Genomic DNA, 18,392 nt, shown 5'->3' with positions numbered 1-18,392 from the left:
ATATATATATATATACTAATATTATAAAGCTGAAGAGTTTGTTTGTTTGTTTGAACGCACTAATCTCAGGAACTACGGTCCCAATTGAAAAATTCTTTCAGTGTTACAGTGTCTTTAGTGGCAAGGGGGAAGCCGGGGCTGACCGCTAGTTAATCATAAAGACATTTCATAATTTTTAACCGACGTTCCCAAAAGTGATAAAGGTTAATTCAACTGTATTTATAATATTTTAACTAGTTGACCCGGCAAACGCTGTTCTGCTTACTGTTATCATTTAGGGAGTCTGAAAAGTAGATGTTGGCCGATTCTCAGACATACCCAATATGCAGACAAAATTTCATAACAATCGGTCCATCCGTTTCGGAGGAGTTTGGTAACTAAAATTGTGACACGGGAATTTTATATTTTACTAGCTGCGCCCCGCGGTTTCACCCGCGTAAGTCCGTATCCCGTAGGAATATCGGGATAAAAAATAGATGTTGGCCGATTCTCAGACCTACCCAATATGCTTACCAAATTTCAGAGGAATCGGTCAAGCCGTTTCGGAGGAGTATGGCAACGAAAACTGTGACACGAGAATTTTATATATAAGACTAGCTGCGCCCCGCGGTTTCACCCGCGTAAGTCCGTATCCCGTAGGAATATCGGGATAAAAAATAGATGTTGGCCGATTCTCATAGATACCGGATAAGCACAAAAAATTTCATCAAAGTCGGTCAAGCCGTTTCGGAGAAGTGTGGCAACGAAAACTGTGACACGAGAATTTTATATATTAGATTTATATATTTATTATAGTGAAAGTTAAAATAAATCTATTCATTATTGAATTCGATCCTGACAGCCCTAATATAAGTAAAGGTGTATACGACGATTAAATTAATTAACTAACGCTTCGCGAGAATTATCAGCAGAAATTAAATATAGACAAATGACCTATTGACAATTTTGATCTTTATCCTAATTATTTTTAATAACATATAAATAATTCCAATGTATATAACAAATACTTTTGAATGTGTGTTTGATGTATATTAACAAGTTTATGTGTACATATATATGCGTGTGTGTGTGTGTCACTGCACACATCAGAAATATGCATTGCCCTAATAACGCGTAAGTTTATAAGTATGAATGTATGAAAGTATGTATGTTTGTTATTCTTTCACGCGGAAACTTATCATATCAGCTTATCATATCTGTATTAAATTTAGTACGGAGATAGATTATAGTCTGGTACGAAGTTTGACTAATTACACTATAAATTATTCAAAAAAAAAAAAAAAAACACAATGACACGCTCATGGTCGCAAAAACAAAAGTTGCCACATCCCTATACCTAATCTGACATTGCCCTTTCACCAACTCAATTTCTATCTAATACTAAATTTCCAAAAAAAAAAAAAAAAACACAGCACGTGTCGTTATACGTCATAAACACGAAATCCATAATCATATTGGCAACATCTTCGTCCAAGCTGCTCGCACCAGCTTGTCAGTGCAAATAGACGCGTTCAATGCGCGCGCGCGCGGCGGCGGCGGCTCTTCCGCGGGCGGATATAAGAACAATCGGCGCGTGCGCATCTGCGACGATGGAGCTTCCGAAAAAAAAAAAAAAAAAAAAGAAAGAAAGAAAGAGAGACATGTGCGCGTATGAATTGAGGAAATTATAACTGTGTGCACCGGGGCATCGTCGGAACCGTTACATTTCGATAACAGCTATTTGTTAAACCACCTTTAAAATTGTCAGGCAACAGCTTTCAAATTGAAAAAGAATCATCGAAATCCGCTAACCCGAAAACCGTCACATCGTACAGTCGAATTGAGAACCTCCTTCGTTTATCGGAAATGTTCCTCCTAGCCTAGCCTTATCTGAGTACACTTGGGGTCTGCCCTAACATTGTGATGGAACTATCGTATTATAGAGTTGCTGATAGATCCTACACAAAACGCGTTTGCGCCCCGCGGTTTACCCGCGTAAGTCCGTATCCCGTAGGAATGTCGGGATAAAAAGTCGCTATATGTTACTCCAGTTGTCCAGCTGTCTACGTACTAAATTTCATTGCAATCGGTTCTGTAGTTTTTGCGTGAAAGAGTGACAAACACGCACACATCCTTACAAACTTTCGCATTTATAGTATTAGTAGGATAATTATTTATTATTAGTATAATTATTCACCGCTGTTCGGGTCGAAGTGGGGGGTGTCAGGTTATTTTCGTTACGTTAAGTTCTGGATTCGGTCTCCACGCTCAATAGAAGCCCGCGATAGAAGCTATGCAATAGCCTAAACTGCGCCCCGCGGTTTCACACATCCTTACAAACTTTCGCATTTATAATATTATAGGATTAAATTTAAATATTAAAAATGAGACATGAATGTTACACCACTGCTAGCTTCTAGATTGTTTTATAATAAGAAAGTTTCATCATACACAGCAGAGACTGAACCGATTGCAATAAAATTTGCTACGCAGACAGCTGGACAACTGGAATATCATATAGGCAACTTTTTATCCCGATATTCCTACGGGATATGGACTTACGCGAGTGAAACCGCGGGGGCGCAGCTAGTATTGAAATAAAACACACTCGGCGCGTTTCTATTTAAGAATGATATGAAGAAAATACTCTTCAAATACACCTTTGACCACGCGCGCGGATGGACTTTACATCATACATGACTAGTGTGCTTTAAATTATTATAGTGATATAAATAATTTAAAAAAGGACTTCTAATTAATATTTTTTTTATTTAAATGTATGGTTCTTATAAACGGATTTCTTTTTGAAACAACCCCTTCCGTACTATTTGTCAAGGAATCAACAAATTCAATATCCTACGTCCTAACGTCTTATACTATAATCGCAAAAAAAACCACATATCACTTGCTTATTTATTTACGCGGATAGTTAGCGTGTAACAGACGGCGATTTTCTTTAGTGCATCGAACCTAACACACCTGACACCAAACACATATAATGCGAGGCCATCATCGGCACAATTACTCTTAATATACCACGTAGACTATAAGACTTCTGCAAAAACAGGTCCAATATATATGAACCGAACTTTTATCATGAAAAAAAAAAAAACTTCAAAAATTTGCGAGGCCGAACAAGGCCGGTCGCAGACACGAGGGAAAAAAAAAACACCCAACCACCAAACATCTGTCGCAGCGGCACGCGAGAGGCGCGTGGACGTGTGCGAAGCGATAGGCTTTTGAATTTCGAACGTTTGCATGCTTTTTTTAATGCGAGGCTCGAATTCAAAATGGCGATTTTTTTCTAGGAGTTTTAAACTTTATTAAATAGAATTTATACGTTAAATGGCAAACAACAAAACAAGTCGAAATGCAAAATAACCGCTAAAACATACGTGTTTTACTTAAAATCCACGTACGTATTTTACGTCAAATCGTGTAATTGTGTAATTTTAATACATGATTTACTTTAAATCCTCTCAATTTGTAATTTTCAAAAACCCTAACATGTTACTATGTAATTTGTTACGCTTGAAATAAACAATGTAGGTATCCTAATATTTAGGATAGGCTATTGTATATCCCTACATTATCGTATATTTTTTCGATGGATCTCTAATCATTTCTGCATTCGAAAACGATCCTTCGATTGGCTATTGACTCAGAAATTGAATTGTTACCCCAATCCTCCGTTTATATTTGGATGTTAAAAACTATACATATTATGTACATTATAATATTTACTTAAAAATGTCGCTAATCAAAGCGGTGTCTTACTCTTTTATTCCTGTGTTTTCGAGTAGATTGTTGTCATTACGTCCCATTTAAGAATCCGATAACAATTAATCAATATTAACCCGGACAAATGAGTGGCAAAAATAATGCTGTTTCTTCTTCTGAGTCTTACTTTACATACTCCAACGCGAATATTCGATAGAGCAACCTCTTTGTTACACATGCTCATAACTTTCTTAGATTACCCATTCTTTGACATTTCAAAAACAAATGCCAATACGTGTTAATAAAAAAACAACGCAACAACAACCTTAACGCTTACGAGACAGAGTTCAAATTCCTCCCAACAATTCGCCCTTTATCCACAGCTGACGCTCAGCTGTCCCCATAAAAAGAAAATTCAAAATTAACGCACTTATTTCCACGTACATAGAGTTTAAATTGGTCAATAGAAAAATGCCTACACATTTCGGTTGCTATGCAATTTATGAGACATTTAGACTAGTTTTTTTTATTCGTCTCGAATGCTTCAGCGAGGCACTTTCAATATGTCTTTGTTAGATGTCAGGTATTCCACGTGGTAGCTTTAGGTACTTTTGAAAACTTATTTAATTTCGTTTAAAATAATCGTGCTATTTGTATCATTATTTTTTAGAAAAACTAAAACCGCGTTCATATTGCCAGAACTTCAAAAATAAATCAGAACCAAAATACCAACTTTCAATTAAAAAAATAATCATAAAAATCGGTACACGTAGTTAAACATTATGAGGCAACATACACAAAAAAAAAAAAAACAATTGAATTGATAAAACTCCTCCTTTCTTGAAGTCGGTTGAAATCACAAATATTTCCCCTTACCTTTATAATTTTAGTTTAGATTTAAATGTAGACATGTCGTATAAAAAACATACGGCAGCGTTTTCATTGATTTTAACTTAAAGGAACTTATTTTTTAATATTTACTAGTTGCACGCCCCAGCTCCGCTCGGGCAGTCATTAATAGAAATAATATAAACAATCCTCTTTTAAGTTGTATCAAACTGCACACGGTGCGCAGATTTGATTAAAATCGGTTGAGTAGTTTAGAAGAACCATCGCGGATTAACAACGTGACATGTAATCTACATATATTAACACTAGCTGCGCCCCGCGGTTTCTCCCGCGTAAGTCCGTATCCCGTAGAAATATCGGGATAAAAATGCCTTTATGTTATTCCAGTTGTCCAGCTGTCTACATACCAAATTTCATTGCAATGGGTTCAGTAGTATTTGCGTGAAAGAGCAACAAACGCACACACATACAAACTTTCGCATTTATAATATTAGTAGGATATATGTAGTAGGATAGGATGATAATAAATAAATATCGGTACGTAATAAGTATTGGTACGTAGACAGCTGGACAACTGGAATAACATATAATCAACTGTTTATCCCGATATTCCTATGGGATACGGACTTACGCGGGTGAAACCGCGGGGCGCAGCTAGTTATTTTTATAAAGATCGAAAAAATAATTGTCCCACCCCAACTTAATCTATTTATTTATTTTTATAATACATAGTATCAGTCTATCTGTCAGCGATAAAATTCGAAAAGGACTGCGACGTTTTGCATTCTGTTTTGTCCAATCGATAACATAGTTCTCGAGGATGACTATTAGTTTATAATAGTTTTTTACATTTAAATTAAAACAACGCGAAGCCGAGTGCGGAAAGTTAGTTATTGTTAAGTTTGTATGTTTGTTCTCATAGTGTTCTAGCGTTTATTGTTTATGCTATATATATATATAGAAAGTATTCCAATACAAAAACACACCTTACACCAACTGACAGGCCGTAAACAATTATCATATGATTCTGAACATGCCTTTCTCTAGCATTTCCTTGCATCAGCTGATTTGAAAAAATAAACAAAAACCTTTTGCCTAACCAACCTCCTTTATACTTTATGCATTGTGCAAGGAATTTGTTTGTCCTGTTACAGTTTAGCGGATAATCGACTTTATTGCAATGCTATATAATATACTTTTGATCGCGTCGTCGAGGTCCATTTCGTACTGGCCTTTATACTTGCAAAATACACGTGCGCTACAAAAAAAAAAAACAGTGGAAAAAAATAAAAGAATGACAGGTAGTTGCGCTACAGCTGATCGTCAGCTGTTCAAAAATATGCTATGAATTTTTTAAATGTAATGTACGATGAACCTTTAAAGCAATGAGGACTTTATTACAAGACAACAAATAATATTATTCATATAATATAGATTTTGCTTACGACCTTTTCGTTTGAACAACTATCATTCGAATTTCAAATTATTTTAAGCACAATGTATCTGTAAATTATCAAGCATCTATAAGAAACGTCCCATAGTTCAACCAAAAATGCATCGAAAATACATGTTCTTTTAAAACTATTTTTACAAGATCCATGGAGGTTAATAGGACCACTGAAAACTTGCATAACGCGAAAAAAAACATCGATATACAAATCTGGAAATTCAAATTTGTAATTGTATGTATTTTTTCGGATACTGTATTAAGGTTTGAATTCCCGCCTAACCCATTTTTTTTTAATCATCGTCTAGAAGATCCGTGGGAAGAAGTTCGGAAAGGTTGCATAATGTGAATCAATAGGTAACAATTTTGAGCGTTTATTTTTAATTCTAAATTGTTACACAATTAATGTTCACGAACGTTACCACAGGGTAAATAGTTACTACGTAAATGTAATAAAAAAGTATTTTATTATTATTATATTTAGTATAAGGTTAAAAAGTATTTTATTCTAATATTTTTGGATTTCGAATTAAAAATAACAGAATTTATAATCCGAATATAAATAGCTTTTTGTTAACTACATACCTATATAAAAAACAAATATATTATAATGTTCGGTAAATTATCATAAACAATATAATATAATCTAATATGTGTCGAATCTTAGTTTTTTGAATATTTTTTATCAAGGATCGGTGACAATACAATAATTTCATGCCAGGAATAAATAATTTCCTTGCACTCTGTAGGAGCAAGTGAGACAATTTAATTGATTAAATAGTTAAAGCGTGCTTTTAGTACTTATATGTTATTTACTTTTAAATTCAATTCAAGTATATGAACATTTAATATAACTAGCCTTCTGCCCTAAATTGCGCGATAAAAACAAACCTATGTCCTTTCCCAAGATCTACCTGTGTACCTGTGTAAGTTTAATTAAAATTAGTTCATTAGTTTAGGCGTGAAATCGTAACAGACATACACAAAACATTACTCTAGCAATATCTATATAAATAAAATCTGCTATCAGCTATTTTATACTGACCGCGGGTGAATCGGGCAGTGGAGATGCAGTTTTCTTATGGTGAAGGAATCATTGATTTTGGTCCAGCATTTTTTGTGTGAAAACAATAAAAGTATACATCAACGTCACTGTTTGATATTGGAATAAATATCAGACAAAGTTTTATAATACCATATTTTTACTGACGTTGCTAAAAACAATGCAGATTCTCAATTCGATTGTATTTTTGTTTTGTACCGTTTTCCCATTTCGTATCTACAACTACAATTGCTTTCCACGCCATCTACATACTGCGTCACAAACTAACAGACCATACTGTACGTGTTTAATTCAGCGCTCAATTTTACCAAGAGATGTCGACATAATCATATGGTATTATAATATTATGAATAAGCTAAACCTTAAGCACTTTTTTGCACGAAAAAGTTTTTGAAACACAACTTTATCAATGAAGGCTGCCGAATGTAAGTTCTAAAGGGGCTTGAAATTTCCTTGAGAAAATTCTAAATTTAAAGTTATTTTTATTTTTATGTTAGAAGTTAGAACTGGCAACCAATCAAATCAAAGCAAATAAGTTGCTCACTTTTAAGGGTTATAGGTATAAGGAAAGGAAAGACAACAAGAATAATAGTAGAGACGGAGAAAGGTGAGTAAAATGGGCCTCCATCACCGCTAATTCTAAAACGAAACACAGTAGCATTCGGATGCTATAAGTTAATATGTCGATCCATGTGCTAGTCAACATGAATTTAAAAAAAAATCATTAAAATCCGTTCAGCCATTCCTGACATATATGTGATGTAACTAAAAACATGTCTTTCTTATAAGTTTATTTAAGTGGTCTGTACCAGCTTTGCATGTGGAATACATATAGCCTACAACTAGATCAAATTAAATTTTGCATTTGTATGTTTGTAGGTTGGCTTGTTACTCCATTATGACTCACTCCAAGCGGACAGATGTGACACATGCTTTGTACACTTATCAAGGACTATCTGCGCCCCAGGGTTTCACCCGCGTAAGTCTGTATCCCATAGGAATATCGGGATATACGGTTGCCTATATGTTATTTCAGCTGTCCAGCTGTCTACATACCAAATTTCATTGCAATCGGTTAAGCAGTTTTTGTGTGAAAGAGCAACAAACACAACACTAATATTTATATAATATATAATATATATATAGTAGGATTATTGACTATAGAATAATTTCATAAGCTTAGCAGTTTAGGTTCTTTAGAATGATCGGGATTAAATAATTTCCATATCTATACTCTGTAAAGAGCTAGTGAATAATCTATGTAAATTCTAATAAAAAAAAGTCTAGTAAGATATGTGTAGTCCTTCAATTAAAAATCCTTTGGAGTAACATATAAAATTTGTATTTTAGCACACATTATTACATTTTATTCCTAAAAATCAAAGGGAGAGTCCAAAGTCCAAGCGGCTATCATTTGTGTACATCACTGTTGCTGCCCATGTAGGCCCCTTTGTATGCATGTATGTGTGCTCACATGTTTAAAACTACACAATGGATTTTGATGGGCTTTTTAATAGATAAAGTGATTCAAAAGGAAGTTTTATATATATAACAACATTTATTAAACTACTCCAAATTCATCGCGTGCAAAACCAAAGGCAAAAGCTAGTATTATATAATTTATGAAACAGTTGTTTAAGGTTTGCATAGTAAAGTGAGGGATGCAGGTATAAAACCCCATGGACAATCAATTTATTATGTGTCTTTAAAAATTTGATCATAATATCCATATTTATAATATATTAAAACTATTAAATTGTTTACTGTTCAATAAATATATTACGATAGTATGTGCACATACCAATGTTGGATGGAATGGATGTTTGTCCGTGAATCACTCTGAAACTATGAATGGATTTTGATAAAATTTGGTATACAGAGCTAACTTGGGTGATAGGATACTTTTTATCCCCATTAATTACTCCCTTGGGATAAAACAAGATCTAATTATCCAGGCAGGACAAGCTTCTGGTATTTAATAATATAAAAAGGATTTCATACCAAAATTTATTTTATAAACAATAAAAACAGATGCATTATCATACCTTCATATTACATATGAGTAAAAAATTAGATAAACATGTATTTAAATAATCATATTGATAAAAACACACAATTGATATTTATCGCATTAAAATTATAATAGTTTTGCATCTTTAGATCACCATTCCACACCCAAACTTAAACAGGTTATTTTAAAATAGAGACATTTACTTATACAGTGGCAAGAAAACTCTCGAGTTTTAGGTTCACCTGGGTCCCTTCCTCAAGCTTTCGGCAGCCCTCAAAAGCTGCTAAGCTTCATGGAGGAGCTGTGAGTGTTTTCATCTTTGACTTTTTATCCTCTTTAACTTTTCACGCAAAGAAGGCGCTTGACCTCGAATTGCGGAAACATGCCTTTATTATTATCATTAATTGCGTACTCATTTCATTAGTAATGATTCTTACCTGGTATAGCGCTTCCCGTAAGCCCCATTATAGAAAAGTCTCACTGCACTGTTCGTCTTCAGATCTCGGAATTAACACATGATTGAATCAACAAAAACTTTGCAAATTAACGCGAACTAGTCCGAATATTCATCACTCACGAAAGCTGAACTATGAACTTTAATAGAGCACGTAAAATTTGTTTATTCTCATATTGAAATAGAACAAATGTTTCTTATAAGAATCCTATTGCTTTATATAAATTTTAAACTAATTTATAAAGGCGTACTTCGAAGTTCTAACTGTAATTAATATTGCACTTAACTTTAAATTATTGCAAATTAAATATTAAAAGTTTTACCATTCTAATGTATAACAATTACATTTTTGTGATTGATAATCTTTCCGACTTTGAGCTTTGACGTTTACAAGAGATAACAAATACTTTAATCCATGTTCGGATAAACTGCATAGAAAAATTTTAATTATATTTTATATATTGAGTAAATTAATTTATAGAGTGTAAAATATGTATTAAATGATTTGGTTATTATTTACTATGATATAATAAATTTTTTTAAATTGCTATACATACATATTGTTGTGTTGCGTTTAAGTGTTGTCTCTGGTTATGAATCTGGCAACATAAAACATTAAATAAGACACAGTCTAGCCTGTGCAGTTCAGAGCAAAGAGTAGATTAATAGAGTAAGACATGTTGTGCGGTTTGGGCCTATGCCATCTGCTAAACTGTGTCATAGAGTAATTAGTTAATAGGTATACTGTCCTACTTAATATTATAATTGCGAAATTTTATACGAATATTTTCATGCAAGTGAGTTTTTTTTTTTGAAATACTTACTTAAACAATCTGATTTATGCATACATGCCTGCAGAAAATATGTGTATAATTATAATAATTGACGCTTGCATTTGCTTCCATACGGCATTCGTCGATAGTCAATTCAAAACTTGTTACTTCATAGTACTATTATAGTTATAACACAGAGAACATTATACTGGTTATGCTATATGTGTACTAGGTAAAGAGTAGTTTAATAGCGAGTCCACATGACACAGTCTTATGCTATGAAAACTAAAGACTGTGCAATACCCATTGTCCACACGGCATAAATACTTAATTCATCAGCCTCTGAGCCATAGAGTATTGCAAATTTGCATATAAGCTATTTAATATATGCATATATAATGTATCTCATTCTTTTCTTACTTGCAAAATTTTGAACATTCGTCCAGACACTACAGTACCTTCCGCTAACAACCGCATTTTATGCGAGATACAAAGTTTTACAATTTTAGCGTCAACTTCCAAGTACCTCAAATTTCACGTTTACCCGTGCCGTTTGTGCAAACATGTCATTGCAAACAAATGTGCGCCGTGTGAACCGGCTACTACGCTACGATACGGGCATTAGTTTCTAGTACGTAGTGCATTACTTATTCTGTGGTTTTTAGTATGAATATAGTCTATGGGTACAAGGTATAAACTATAAACTATAGTCTATATAGCATCTGTGCAACTGCAGTGTGGCTCATGGCTGTCAGTTATTCAATATTTTCTTTTCTGACTGCGGGTGTGATCCTAGGCTTTGTTTTCTGCGTAGGTTAACGCTTCATAGTTTTTAAATAGTAAAAATTTTACAAAATCACCCACTCCACGTGGTGTTACAATAACAGTTAGTTTTACAATCAATTATAATTATTTGCATAGGTATTTAGTTGGTCGTTTGGTTTTTCAGTCTGTAGAAATTTGTTCTTGTGTGTAAGTTTTTTTAGGCTTTGTTTTCTGCGTAGGTTAACGCTTAATAGGTTTTAAATAGTAAAAATTTTACATAATCACCCACGCCACATGGTGTTACAATAACAATTAGCATATTTTACAATCAATTTCTAATCAATCAGAACTATTTGCATAGGTATTTAGTTGTTCGTTTGGTTTTTCAGTCTGTAGAAATTTGTCTTTTGTGTAAGTTTTTTTTATTTTTGTGCATGTGACAGTTAATTTCCCAGTTATTTCTATTGTGTTTATTGTAGTATATTTTAAAGGGTTCTACTCCCAAGTCAATATTGTTGTGTAAATCGTATTTTTGGTGCTTGTATGTCCGAGTTCCTTGATCCTTGATTTATTTTTTAAATATTATGGTAAAGTCACCAGTCATGGACAGTATAAGTGAATTTTTAAACGAATATTCATTATTATTATATTGTCACGGGACGTCTGGCAGATGACTGTGATAGGAACTAAATATGTCATAATGATAAAATAAAATATTACACCATACACACTACTGCATATAGACTGTATATATTATACACTATCATTTAGCGTGGCGACGCGTTGCCACGGCATGCGTCGCCACGCCAGAAATTTTACGTGCGGCTATAGATGTTTCACATCAAAAAATGAATAAAATACACAGATATTGGACAAAAAATATAATTTTAGGACAGTCTGACACAATTATTATATAGTCAATGAATATACACACACACATAAAGGTCTAATTTTATATCTTCTGGGACATGCTCTTGGTGTTTGTGTGGTCATTTCATGTGAAATATCAAAGAGTACACATCACAACACAAATAATTGCTGGTTGTTGTTGGTTTTGAACATATTTTTGCTGGTATTTATTTGTACTTTCCTTCATTTTCTATATACCTGACATTACATTATTGTCTTATAATTTTGTTTTCTTCTCTAACTCTCATTCTTTTTTCTATTTTCTTCAGTGCTGATTCTTTTTTCTCTTTAAACATCATCTCATTAAACATAGCTCTGTGCTTATCTGATATTATTGCATATGTATTTTTAGTATTAAAGTTATAAGTGCATTTATCTAACAGTCAATTTGCACAGTTTATTACAATGCCTAAAACAACTGAAAGAAAAGGTAAACGACCTTGTAATAAACTGTGCAATTATAACTTTATTGAGTAAATTTTCTTTTTCTTGTTCTCGCAAAACAGAAGTATGTAATTGTAGCATTTTCCTGTCTGGTGTACTAACCATTGGCATACTTTTGAAAATCTTGTGAAAGTTGTATTGTAGCTGAATTATTATTGCAATGAATTAATTTTGCTGGCTCTGGATTATCAGGTGCTAATTTCTGACATTCATACTTCTCGGGAGTTATAGTTAGTACTGAAGGAATGTCTTGAGCGTCCTTGTTGGTAATAGCATTGGATTGTATGGGAAAGAAGTTGAAATCAAATAAATCTGAAATTTGTATCAAATCATCATGTGGTAAAATTAATTTATTGTTTCTTTCTTTCTGATATTCGCTCTTGAACCTCTGAACAGTTTCAAGTGGTTGATGAGTGGTACTGCTATTATTGAGGTACTTGGTGAACAATTTCTTTTAAAATTAGAAGATGTTGGTGTAAACGCCTTGTAAATACTAAATACTATGTAAAATTTGGAAATCTTCATTAGTGCTGTATAAGTTTATGTAAGTGTTTAACTGCGCCAATTTCCTTAATCTAAATGTTTGACTGGGCTCCCACACAAAACTGAGATGCGACACACACAGGAACTTGCGATGGACAATTTATCCAAGCTCTTTTGAGCTGCTGTCTTCAACATCATGCTGTGATCAATAGAATTTTCGCTTGATAAATTATTCATTGTTTTTTCGCCAAAAGAGCCTTCACAGCCTTTGTTTGAGGTAAATAGTGCTAGAATTGTCGTATTCATATCCATTAAGAAAATTGATAAGATTTGCATATATTCATTCAAATAAATCACAGATTTTAACCAAAAATTCCACCTTGTTACAACAGGCGTAGTATAAAGTTTTGGAATCAATTGTGGAGCATGCTGTCATAGAAAGTTTAAACGCAAAATTAAGACATTGGGATTGTATTGGTGTATTGAAATCTTTTTCACAATTAGAAAGAAAGAAAGAAAGAAAGAAAATACATTTAATCACAAATACAACAATTTTAGCTTACAACTAATACATTTTAAGAACAATAAATAATAAAAATAAAAATTGCATTGGATATATTCTAATGTTTGGATAGTATTTGTGATAAGGTGGACTACTCAGCATTTGCCTCACCGTATTAGTGGAGAGGTGCAGGTTTTCAGTAGCCCCCTTAGCGCAAAATGAATGTACTTATTTATAATTATTTATGATTAGACTTTTATACACACTCATAAATTGATTACAATCAGGATTAATATGCCTCACACCGTCACTTCTTATACTACCTACTAAAAAAAATTCCAATGGATCTTGATTAAAATTTCTAGTAATCAGACTCGTTTCATTACAATGAGCTGATAAATATGTCTACATTTTTTGAAGTTTTTATATTATGTATCTAACCCCATTTTTAAAAATCACCGATTTAAATTTGATTGATTCTAAAATCGGCATGCAATCATTCCACAAATATGTAGAGATGTAGGGAGTTTGGTTTTAGGCATCTTTTATATATTTTCTCTTCTCTTCATCTTTTATAAATAAAAGATTAACCCGACGTTTCGAACACTTTATAGCGAGCGTGGTAACGAAGAGACTAAGATATTACATGTCTTTAAGGTGATACAAAAATTGTTGTTTGCGAACTACCTCCACCTATTTCTCCGCAGTTTATATGTAGAGTATTTTTTCGGATGTTGGCAGTATTGGCTGATAGTGTCTTTTAGTCTTTTGTATGTCTGACATGGGGTTTTAAGTTCTTGATAAGATATGATAACAGGATCCCAGGTGTTGGAAAGTTTTCAATCATCCTCCATTGAAATTTGGATATTTATTAATTTCAATAGCCTCACGTACAAATCTTGGAAAAAAAATATTTTCTTTGGCGAGGATTTGTGGTTGGTCGAACCGTAAGAAGTGGTTGTTGTCCAGAGTGTGTTCACATACCGCAGACTTTTTGTGACGCCTATGCTTGATATCCGCAATGTGTTCCTTCAGTCGGCTACCAATGCTTCTTTTTGTTAGGCCGATGTAGGAGAGACCATAATCACAGTCTAACTTGTACACACCTGCTTCTTGTAAAGGAATATTACTTTTTATTAATGTACAGTCTTAATATCTTAACAAAATGGTATGAGTTTTTAACATAAACACTGGTGTTACCTCTGAGGAGAGCAAGCACCGTAGACATGTGTTGTGATAGTTTTTATGTGGGTGTATCTATTAACTCACAATAAATCTTAATGGAGGATTAGTTTTGTGTGTTTTTGGCAATTTTTTTGGAGAATTCACGCAAGGTGGAATTAGATATTTTTGTGTCAAAAATAAATGCCGTTTTGTGTTTGGTATTGATACATGAAAAATACCATAAAGGTAAAGAATATTATTTACTTGCTAATAATGTCAATGCTGAGGATACTCGCTCGCTAAAAACTTGAGTGACTAACCTTCATTTTTTATGTGTAAGTCTGTTGTTATTGCTATTAGCAAACCGCAGTTCAGTGTCCAGTATCTAGAGCGAGTAACATTTCTAAGTGTTCCCATTTCGCCTCTTTTTTCTCTGCCATTTTCAAAAAATTGTGCATTCTTTGTAAGAAAATTATTTCTCCCCCTTTAATATGAGGGGGATCAAACAGTAATAAATCATATCTTTATTTACTTCAAAACGTAGTTGTTTTTTCTTCTGAATTATATGTTTTGTTTGTTTCAGCAAATTTGTTTATCTTTTGACCTAACGTTGATTTAACGTGATTACGAGACGAGTCAATAGTACAGCACCTGATAATATCAATTTAGGAATAATTAAACGCGTTCTAACTTGAGCTAATTTACTTATGGCCATAACAGGCTTAACAACACAACACCCGATTTATTAACAGTACGGATATAGACTGCAGCAGCGAAACCGTTCTCTGTAGAATCACAAAATCTGAAAATGAATATTTATAGCACGTGTACCAAACGGCAATAACGCAATAACGGCAATAGTAAGAGTCGAAAGTACTATACGCTTAGTCCAAGCTTTATTAGCATCTCATTCTTGTACTCGAAAAGTAAACACATCTGAAATAGTTGAGGCGTCATGATGGATTCTCCGTGTTTTGAATAATATCAGGGTCTTTTTGGTGATCTTCAGGTATACTTGCAAGAACAGCTTGCGAGTTCGACATTCATTTCCTTAATATAAACAGAACTTAGTCGTTGTGACCGGGTAAATTTTACCCATGTACATTATTGTACAGTAAATCAAGCTTAATATGTCACTATTAGTTTTCTTATATAATAATTATTTTCACGAAAAATAATCACACCATTTATGACAGCATAAAATACTATCATCGTCAAATAGAAATTTGTAGATGACAAGCATATAATTCCCTATTTTATTTAAATAATTGATACAATATAAATAAATGTATTTAATATGTATGTTTCCTTCTATTATAAAAATCTGAAATTTGCTTTTTTAATTGATCATTCTTATCAAAAAGAGAACATTTTCCGTTTAATATTCGATTTACTCCCGCACACCAACTATGATACATTCAAATTTAATCAATATATTAAATATAAAATCTCTCAAATCAGATCTATGTTCCTTACAAGTTATAATATTAAAAACACATACACATTCAATAAAAAAAAAAATTGTTTTTAACCTTTAACTAGGGATTTAACAAATTGATAACACTATAAGGGACATGTAGTCTCACAGGCTAGGTACTACTTTTAAATTTAAATTTTGTCATAAAATTGTATTATAATGATTTAAAATGCGTTTTAAATTCAGTCTGCTACCAATGCTTATTTTTGTTTGGCCGATGTAGGAGAGACCACAATCACAGTCTAACGTGAACACACCTGCTTCTTGTAAAGGAATATTATTTTTTATTGGTCTTTAGTTTTGATTGAAGCTCGTTTTAGAATTCTTCCAATTCTGTCAGTAATACCCTTATATGGTAGGGTATGGTTTAATAGGCATATAGACTAAGTCACAAAAAAAATCAAAGGCTCATAATTAAAATGTGAAGAAAGGTTAGACGGTTGTTTGTTTCTTTCTCCATAGTGAATTGGATGTTTTTGTGTATGGAGTTAGGATGTTCTAAAAATGCAGAAATATGCTAATCGCAGAGCATGGTTAGGGTGTCACGAACGTAGCGTTTATAAATTCTTGGTTTGACTAGGGCTGTGGACAAGGCTCTTTTTCTCAAGGACTTTCCTCAAAGTCTTCATAGTCTTCCATAAATATATCGGCGACAACGGGGGATACCGAAGAGTCCATGGCCACGTCATCAACCAGCATGTAAAATTCACCATTCCATAATAAGTAGCCAGATGTTAAGCAATGTTGTAGGACCTCTGCATGTTCATGTGGTATGTTGTGTTCAGTGTTGCCACACGCCAGATCGAGAAATCTGGATAGAACGGTCGAAAAATCTGTACAAAATCTGTATGAGCACAAAACGCTAAAATCTGTATAAAATCTGTAAAATTGTAATAAAATCTGTTCAAGAAAACAATATTTATTATTTTTTGTACATATTTTTATTCATTTTAACAATCATTTTTTTATCAACTTGAAGTTTGTAACAGGGTTCATCACTAAGCAGTTGTTTCGTTAAAAGAAGTCCCTCAATCGTTTCAGTGCCTAAATGGTTTCTTGTTTTTGTTTTAATTAAATTTACTGCGGAAAATATTCTTTCGACTGCGGCACTGGAATGAGGGAGACTTAGTAAAGCAGTAACAAATTGCAGAAGAGTTGGATAATTAGATATATTAGCGTATCGTTCGGTTAAAAAGAAAATTGTCAAATTCCTTACTTGTGTCAACGATCGTATACAACACATACAAATTATTAAATTATTTCACAGAAATAAAAAAATAGATAACTAATAAAAATGCACTATGGATAGTATTTTTGTAAGCCATAATAGCGTAAGTCATTGCAGATGCTGCATTTGTATACTTTCTTTCTTACCTAGCTAGGCGATAGATTTCAATTTTCATTTCAATGTCGAATGAAATCGCTCGATAATGCCCATAGAATTTGGGTTGTTAGGTGTTCAGTTCCCTAATTGGTTCATTATTAAATTGGGTCGCAACTAAATTTTTTTTTATTCGTTTTATGGTAAAACGAAAAATATTTCAACAACGCTCTATTTCTGGAGTAGACCTTGATATGATATTTCAATAGCCTGATCGATTTTACGGAATGGAGCATTTACTAACAGTTCCTTGAATTTTCAAAGGCTTCTATGTACTTCTCATCTTTCACTACTCTTTTTCCCTTTGTGAGACAGGCGGTCAAAGGTTGGGTGATCTTCGAAAAGTCTTTAACCTTTCGTGTGATTGACCCAAGCTCGTAATAATTACCGTCGTATGCACGGCCGAAATGAAATGGCGCGAGGAAGCGGCGAGCGTTCCTTTGTATGTGTGTGTAAGCATTTTAAGTTTCGCGCCATAACATAGACCGGTGATACAGGATGTTTATTTTTGATTGTTGAAAAATCTTTAATGCTGGATTAGAAATAAAAAAACGTGTATAAAATTGTATCTTTTTATTTATCAAATTATTAACAAACATTAAAAGTTGTTCCTTATAATTAGTTACAAATAATAAAAAAAAAAATTGGTCTATTTTAATCTAAAAAAATTTCCTTTCTTTTTTCTTTTTATTGTCTTTGTAAACCTTTTCGTTTCCATTCCTTCTGAATTTTTCAAGATCAATTTTAATTTACGTCGCCTCCTTCTATTCAAAATATGATCTTGCAAAATTTATAATTGAAGCAATGGAAACGAAAATACTTAAAAAGACAATAAAAATAAAGGAAAAATTTCTAGGAAAAGGATAATTTTCTAAATGATGACAATAACCATAGAATAATGACAAGTAATAAAAATGACCACTTTACCCGACTACGAAAAAGGAAGGGTAATGAGTTTGACACCCTATGTA

The 18,392-nt window shown here is 33.0% G+C and overlaps 1 protein-coding gene across 1 annotated transcript in view; it reads right to left on the bottom strand.

Moving 5' to 3' along the window:
* Positions 1-9,886, bottom strand: part of LOC119838868 (protein neuralized) — a 40,451-nt gene extending 30,565 nt beyond the window's left edge. Inside the window, exon 1 of the mRNA XM_038365011.1 lies at positions 9,507-9,886. Coding sequence (XP_038220939.1) covers positions 9,507-9,534 — 28 coding nt within the window. The 5' untranslated portion in view covers positions 9,535-9,886. The remainder of the gene's footprint in view (positions 1-9,506) is intronic.
* Positions 9,887-18,392: the final 8,506 nt, after the last annotated feature.

This window comes from Zerene cesonia, unplaced genomic scaffold, assembly GCF_012273895.1.
Source record: "Zerene cesonia ecotype Mississippi unplaced genomic scaffold, Zerene_cesonia_1.1 Zces_u006, whole genome shotgun sequence".
In the NCBI taxonomy this organism is placed as follows: Eukaryota; Metazoa; Arthropoda; class Insecta; order Lepidoptera; family Pieridae; genus Zerene; species Zerene cesonia.
The sequence above is the reverse complement of the archived record's forward strand: the minus strand, read 5'-3'. Positions and strand labels throughout refer to the sequence as shown.